General features: G+C 42.6%; 1 protein-coding gene across 1 annotated transcript in view; it reads left to right on the forward strand.

Moving 5' to 3' along the window:
- The window catches only part of LOC144768926 (uncharacterized), a 282,473-nt gene extending 275,393 nt beyond the window's left edge, over positions 1-7,080 (forward strand). Inside the window, exon 15 of the mRNA XM_078652934.1 lies at positions 4,580-7,080. Within this exon, the coding sequence (XP_078509060.1) occupies positions 4,580-5,630 (1,051 nt within the window). The 3' untranslated portion in view covers positions 5,631-7,080. The remainder of the gene's footprint in view (positions 1-4,579) is intronic.
- Positions 7,081-8,224: the final 1,144 nt, after the last annotated feature.

Genomic DNA, 8,224 nt, shown 5'->3' on the forward strand with positions numbered 1-8,224 from the left:
ACAATCCACTCACAGAAATTGTATTGCAATTAATTCTAGGTTCCGCAACAAATTGACTGGTCTTTACTGGTGCTTCCAGGATCATGTCTGTGCCTAACCCTCTTTGATAACCACTTTCAGACTCTCTACCAGCTATTGTTTAACCTAAGAATCAGTTAAAAAAACTGTGCTGGTGACATTCAAATGTTGGGTTGTATGCCAGATTATACACAAAAACGTATGTGTCTTGAAATAAATATCAATGTCTAAATATTGTTAACAAAAATAATGGTTCATTAATTGTAAACTTTTCACAACTAATGAATCCTTGTCTGAGACGATGAGTGAATTTTAATTGGAAGAATGAAGGTCAATGGGGAAAAACACTGAGACATGAAGAAGATGCTTCTGGCCACATGCACTAATGTGGAGCTCTTATGACTGGAGATTTGTGATTGCTCATATGTTGATGATGATGTACCTTTTGGTGAGGTATGAAGGAATGCTGTCTAGGATGATATCATAAATGAGGAGGTCAGACACTGCATGAAGGAGGGTGTGTGGTACCATGTTGAATACTGAAGAGAAGCCAGCAGAAGAAGTAGAAGCACTCCATTTGTTTACAGTGGTGTTCACTGATGGAGTATAAGATGGGTTCAAAGGGGACAACAGAAGCTTTGATGAGTTTACCATGAAAGATACACTGGAGATTGGTCAGAAACTGGTCAGTTTAATGTAGTAGACCTTGAGATCACTGAAGATCCTGCCAGATGAGTTTATTGATAAAGACTCTCACAGGGAAGGCAGAAGAGGCAGAGATAAGGATTTTCTTCAGGTGAACCAGACTTACCAAAGTTCATCAAATTAATTGGCTCTGACTGAAGTGAGGTGAGGTTCAGCCAATCAATACTTGTGTGAAGCAATAGGCATAGAACACAATTTTTATTTAAAGTGAAGGCTGTGGTTGTCACTTAAGGTGATGGTACAATTTGCTATGATGGTGTTGTGTCCCAGTGGAACAAAGATTTTGGCAGGGATGGTACCCGCTTTATTTGAGCAACTTAAAGATCAGGTGGATGTTGTCCAAGGTAAGTTCATAACCATCATCTGATGTGGGTACAGTATTGTTTGTTAAACCAGATATTCTAGTCTTCTGGATGTAAAAGTAGTGACATCTGCAGTGGTGCCAAAGAAGGCTGGATTGTTCAGAGGCAGTGTGTAACTCAATAGAAATCAAAAAGCACTGGCTGGAGAAGGTAGACTATTGATGAGTAAAGCTTTGCATTCTTTTGATGAATACTCGAAGTAGCTGGAGGTGGATAAGGACTTCTTAAGGATGACTACAGCTTTTCTGCTTGGCTTCATAGAAGGTTAATTTCACATGAGGACTGAATGACTGAAGAGTAAAACTCATGAAAGGCAGGAAAAATGTAATCAGCCTAATATTTTTCAGTGATGAAGAGAAAATCTGAACTTGAGGTATGAAGTCGAGAACAATCCGCTTCTTTTGGGTAGTGTTTCTAGACTGGTGCAGGATTGAGGGAGGAGTAAGGCAAGTTGCAAGAAGGCGTGTCGAGAGTGTGGGAGAAAATGTTTTGTGAGAGGAGGTAAGTGCACAAGAAGAATGATCCTGAGTTGGTCTAGGGGAGAAAAGGACTAGGCAGTTGAGAAGAGAGGAGAGCGCGAGAGTAGTGGGGAGATCCAGGGAGTAGTAATGAGGGAAGAGGGTTACTTGTAAGGTAAGGAGGGTTGGGGTAAAGGAGAGTTAACCTGTTGCCAGAAAGGGATAGTGCATGACGTGAAGATGTAGAATAGAATGAGAGGAGGGAACATTACAGGAAAAAGCATGGTTGTAAGGAAATTACCACTATGAAAAGTGAGATCCCAGGCAGCAAACATTTTGAAAATTTGAGATGATTTCCTGCAGAGTGGCAATGCAGATTAGATGGTCCAGGTTCCCAAAATCACTAGCTAGTCATAGCTGATGTGGTGATCTAATAGTGGTGCAGGTGCAACGCTCAAAAGGAGCAATTTTCCCAAACTGCAAGCTAACAATAGTCTATACAGAATGGGAGACTTAGGGCCTAAATATGAGTCTGGCAGTCCGAGAACCACTAGACTCGCTGGGGCACGGTGGTGGTTTTCAGCCACTACCACATAGGCGGGTCAACCGCTGTATTACAACTTTGGCAGTCGGACTGTCATAGCACTGTCACAACTGCCAGGGAACCATGATCCCTGGTGGGCCCCTGGCGGTTGGGGGCTCATAATATGTGCTGCTGCGGCACCGCAATGCATATTACGTGTTTCAGGACAGCCAGCATTGTCACTGAGGTTCTTCCTCCATACTATTGGCAGTCATTAAACAAAGGGAGTCCTACTGGGCTTCCCGTGCCCTATGCATGGGCCTCCCTGTATGCAGGCACCCCCGGTTCGAGCACAGCATGGACTTCACAGTCCATGCCGTGCCGTAACATGCTGTGGCGGTCCTGTGGCAGCCCCTCTTCTAAGGCATACATAGGTGCCTTCGAAAAGTACTGCCATGCCCCCGCCAGAACACAAAAAACGCATAATCTGGCAGTCTCCAAATCCACTAGTTATTAAGTGTTATTGGATACCAACCAGGTGCAGTTTCAGTGTAACCCATTGAAAGGTGCAGCTCTTCCAAGCCACCAATTAGCATCTGTGAGATCCATCCAGTTGTAGTGTATGTGCAACAAAGTGTAAGGTCAAGCTTCCTGCATTCAGGAAGAGAATAGGTGTAATCCACTAATGGCAAAAAGCAATTGTTAAAGCCAATGTGTTATAGCTGTGCAATAAAACTAACTACAATCAGCCTACAAGGCCCACTAGTATAACAAAAATGGCAATAGTATGGGAGTATGTGAGATATTGTTCCAGGTGTCTATGCTCCTCAAGTGCAGCCTTCAAATTAAGTTACAGACACAACATTCTGAAACCCAATGAAGTATTTGGTTGCCATTGGCTATAGTTCTATGATGGCCTGGCAGAGGGAATGGTATTCTCTCTCTGTGTAAGGTAACCACTTAGGGTGAAACTTCATCCATACAGAGTCAAGTACTCTGCATAAGAACACAATATCAAAATATTTTGTAAAAATGACAGAAAAGCAGGTCACAAGACTCCTGAGCAGAAAAACATATTAGGAGACAGTCAGACGAGATTAAATTAGGAGAAGGATGGCAAAGTGATACAGCAAGAGTGACATCTGATCCTACACATCCTACGGGAAATTAGTGTGCCAATGACCTCTGGAATCTCCCCAGTTTTGAAAACATATTTTTCTTAGACTGAACATCAGGTAAAATTTGGCTAAAATACCTGAATCCGGTTTTACCTTTGCTTTGGCTAGATTCTGCTCTGCATGTGCCTTGGGTCTGCCTACTATTATACTTACATTTATTTGCAAATATTCTTTGCCAACCCAAGATTGGCTTACTAGTTTTTCAAAGTGAAAAATGTGTCCACTTTCCATCTCACATACTTTTCTCCCTACGTTTGTTCTGCACAGTTAGTTCACAGTTAATGCTGTGTTAAGTGAGGAAAAAGAGAAACATAGAGCATTTTTATTTAAAATGATTTTCTTTTGTGTAACTTGTATAAGTAGATTTACTGCAGAGGGAATTGATATGGACCTCTACTCTGTTTCAATCATGAGTAAGAGTCAACATCTTTGCTGTTAAAGTGGAACAGGACAATGTTTCTGGTTCATCAGGTGTTTTACTCACACCCTTATGTATGAGCTAGCTACAAGATTAATAACCCCTTCGCAGCGGGGGGGTAATTCCCCCGCTGTGCTGGGGGTCGGGCGCGCACAGCGCCCCCTGCTCATGAAGAGCTCAATTCGTCATGATACAGAAAAGGGGGTGGTGATGAACAGAGTGTCTGAATTAAGCAGACCACTCTTACCCAGTCCAAAGATCAGGGCTTGATCCTTCACCGTTATTTATCTCACTGCCCCATCCCAGCTCAGAACCTGGCTATATGCAAATTAGTCTGTCCCTGGCCCAGTGCATCATGGGAACAGGGCAGACCAAACTACCAAGCCAATTCTTCACCAGAAAGGAGACAAGCTACCGGGGACCGGTTTCTGGCATTTCAGCCTCTTCGGCCCGGCTTGCTTGAATCCTGATGGGGCATTCCATCGTCCAATTCGTCATGAGGCACGGCGCTCGGGTGCTCATGACGAGCTCAGCTCGTCACAGGTGCACCCGTCCCCGTGGAACGCTCAGCACAGCAGGGGAATTATCCCCACGTGTGAGCTTTCCACGGCTCATGACGAGCTGAGCTCATCATGAGCACCGGAGCGCCGTGCCTCATGATGAGCTCAGCTCGTCATGAGGATCGATGGTGATAAACTCTAAAAATGTGCCAGAGCAAACTGCTTTATCTGTGGTACCTCTAAAGTATTGGTAAACAAAGCTCTTAGTTTGGAAAGCCATTTTCAAAACACAGGCTCAGAATGTAACAATTTCGGTGATAATATCTTTTCTTTGCATGAAGAAGAATCAGTGCTGTGAATTTGCGCAAAACCTTACTTGATCTTTCTCTACTGTGTTTCTTTTGTTCCTCGTTACAGGGTCAAAGAAGAGCACACGTTTGAAATTTTGAAGCTTACGACCATGAACACAATCACTGTCTATGAACATGCTAACTTCCAAGGAATCTATAAGACATTTACTTCAGATGTTCCAAATCTGGTGAATGAAAACTTCAATGATTGCATCTCATCGGTGAAGATTGTCGGCCAGCCGTGGGTCCTATACGAGCATCTGCACTATCAGGGACAAGCCGTACCCCTAGAGGAGGGAGAATATGCACAGGTTAGCATGAATGATGGGGCATCTTCTCTTAGGCTGATCACTGATGACCTGAGCAATCCACAGATCACAGTCTATGAGCATATCAATGGAGGTGGTAAGGCGTTAGTGCTGACTGCGGAGTCCAATCTTGCGTTTGGAGGCATGCATGATAATATCTCCTCCCACAGAGTCCAGAGTGGAGCTTGGGCTCTGTACGAGCATATAAATAGAGGTGGAAGGTGCATTATAGCCAGGGCTGGTGAATATTTGGCGAATTACTGTACTATTGGTTTCAATGATCAAGTTTCCCATGTGTATCCTCTGCGCGGTGGAAAGTCCTCTGTGACAGCCACGATTCTGTGGGACAAGAAAAGGGTAGAGAGTGAAAGGAATGTTCAGATAGATCAGTATCATTACAAAAACCAATCAAGCGTTGAGCAGCAGTTCACTGCTACTTCTTCCAAAGAGTTTGAAAAATTTGTCTCCCATAGCTTTGAATTCAGCAATTCGACAACACTCACGGTGGGTACCTCATTTACCTTGAAAGGAGTGGTCGATATTAATACAGAGCTGTCCAACACCTTCACAGTGAAGAAAGGGCAGACTGAGTCATCCACCATGAAGAAAAAGACAGAGTTGACCATGCCGGTGAAGGCTCCACCACGGTCGAATGTGACTGTCAGTTTCATGTGCAAGGAGGTTACAATCGCAGTGCCGGTTGAGCTGAAAATCGTCCAGGGCGGTACAACTCGTATCGAAACCGGAACATACCGATGTGAATCGGGTACAGAAACCACTATTGATGTGCAGAGCCTTCCCGTAGCCTGATCGCAGTGGGAACCACACTATCTTCACCTTAGCGCACATGCCTTGACATTGGTTTGCTCTTTTTTCAGGGACTGTATTTTCCTTTAAAGTGAGATGCCTGAGAGGGATCCTTTCATTTATAGGTGCTTTGTACCCAGACATTGCTTCAAAAATCAACCTCAGTCAGGAGACTGTTGCTATGTACCCATCCCTTGCTCCTAGCCAACAAGGGTATTCCTTCTTTGGTGGGATGGCCATACATTTAACCTCACCAGAATCACAATCAATGCCATATTTGGACTTGATACTCACTGTCATCATGTTTCCTCAAAGTGGAGAGCTAGCGCCATAATCTGACAGACCCCAGATGTCACAGAGGCACCAAGGAATGAGTGTAACCTGCATAAAGGCAGTCTCAAAGCTGTAGTGTGATTGTCAATGTTTAGGTCTGCTGCTCCTTTCACATCTGTAGGAAATGTCCTACTGAGACAGGTCACTTCCTGCCAAGGGTTTATTAGTGTCTGTCTGCAGACAACAATGCTTCCACCACTGCTGCCCCAAGCCTGGCCATTGAGGTTGAGTACTACACCAGCTCCTGTTTTATGCTATGTCTGCATCTTGCAAATGGCAAACTCTTATCTTTCCATTGGGTGTCAAGCTGCAGCAATACCTGTTTTCTCCAGAACACAGGAGATTACCACATTGAGAATAGGAAGTTAGGTATCTGTAATCCTAATGTCACTGTCTGAACTCCTGTAAAAATCAAACTATTTCATTCACCGACTGGCCTCTGGTTATCGCTGCTGCACCTGAGATATTTGTATGGCTCAACCCACTTTCATGACAAGTATTGGCCCACTGCATTGTGCCACACTTTCAGAACTAATGGGACAGTTCAGATGTCTGACAATGATTTATACCTTGAAGAATTGGTACTGCTTCAATCACCAGAGCAGTCAATATTTGGTTCTAAGACACTGCATTCACTTATTTCAAATGTTTATGGTTGTAATGGTTTATACATGTACTGAATGAAGCTGAACATAATATCCCAAAAGACACACCTGCGTTCAAGGTTCCAACGAGTGGATTGAGGGTGCAGGCTTCATTTACATCATTATTGTGCTCCAGTATATAATAATCCAGATATATTTATGTGCAGGTCCACTGTTAGCACTGAATTTGAAGTTCCTTTTTCTGATTTTCTAAGTAATATTTACTTCCATCATACTGCAGCTTAAACTGGTACATAAAGTGTGTCTATCATCTTATTTTGAGCCTAGTCAATTAACCCAAATCATCGATTTCTAACATCCTACCACTATGGCGAAGATAACTAATGTAATAATTAAGTATTCATTTTTTATTTTCCTTTACTACAATCAGCAATGTAAGTCAATGATCAGGGTTTGGTTCCCTGTATGATTATTTTTGTTATGCCTTCTGACTAAATAAACCTCTGTTATAAGCAGTTCTGGTGTGCATGTGTCTCTTATTTTCTTTTGCATTGGAGGCCTTCTCTGCCCACAACATTTACAAAGACATGTCTTAGAGAGGATAGTTTGAGGAGCACAGTCTCAATGACTGAAGCTTCCAAGAGACAGTGACGGTTTAAAAGAAGGAAACTGGTTTCTGCCTCCAAAAATATGTATCCCACATAATCTGTTATCATTTTATGCATTCGTCTCATTTTATTATTCACTCACAACAGTCTGGACAAAGATCCTTGTATGCTTGCAAATTCATACTCATGCACATGGATATACTTGCTAAAACAATAAACAAAACGCACATAACTACACAAAGAAATGCACACATATACATTCCCAATCAAAAAACACAAACACACTGACACATGTAACCAGAAACATACACACATATGCAAAACTCTCTGTGAAACACAACACACACACACACACAACCACACACACACACACACACACACACACACACACACAGATATATAAACAGATTTACACAAGCCTGCATACTACTATCCAAATACACAGAAACACATAAAATACCAACATAGAAATACAGTCTGATATATACACACACACATACACACAAAAGAACAAAATAATACACAGACACAAAAACACACACAGTCCTAGAACTCTGAGATCATTATGGTTTGAATTTTGTTAAGACTTCCAAGAAATCCTAGATCGCGAGCCTGTGCCAACAACTCCTAATCTAGAACCTGATTAACTAAACTCTCTCCCTTACTGGAGACCATCCCACAATTGTTTGTGCAATGAAAAATTGATCTGACTTACCATGACTTTCGTTCAGGCTATAATCCTTCCAAGTTTTAGACACCCTTTTAACTCTGTTTCAATACTTACATAATCATAAGGCAAATGAGAACACACGGCCTAATTTGCAAAACATGTTACATGCTTAAGATGGTTCTAAATACAGAAAGTTGTCCCTGATGAGCCTTGAGCCAGTGTTAAGACAGCTCTAAGCCCTGAAAGGCATTCTTATGGCTGCCTGAAGCCAAGAAAACATGTTATCGGGCCTGATAGCCACACAACTGTCTTAAACCCTGTAACTATAGCTGTACCCTGGAAGTGAACACTCGTCTGTCAGGTGCTAATTGTTTTACTCGT

The sequence above is a fragment of the Lissotriton helveticus genome, chromosome 7 (genome assembly GCF_964261635.1).
Source record: "Lissotriton helveticus chromosome 7, aLisHel1.1, whole genome shotgun sequence".
NCBI lineage: Eukaryota > Metazoa > Chordata > Amphibia > Caudata > Salamandridae > Lissotriton > Lissotriton helveticus.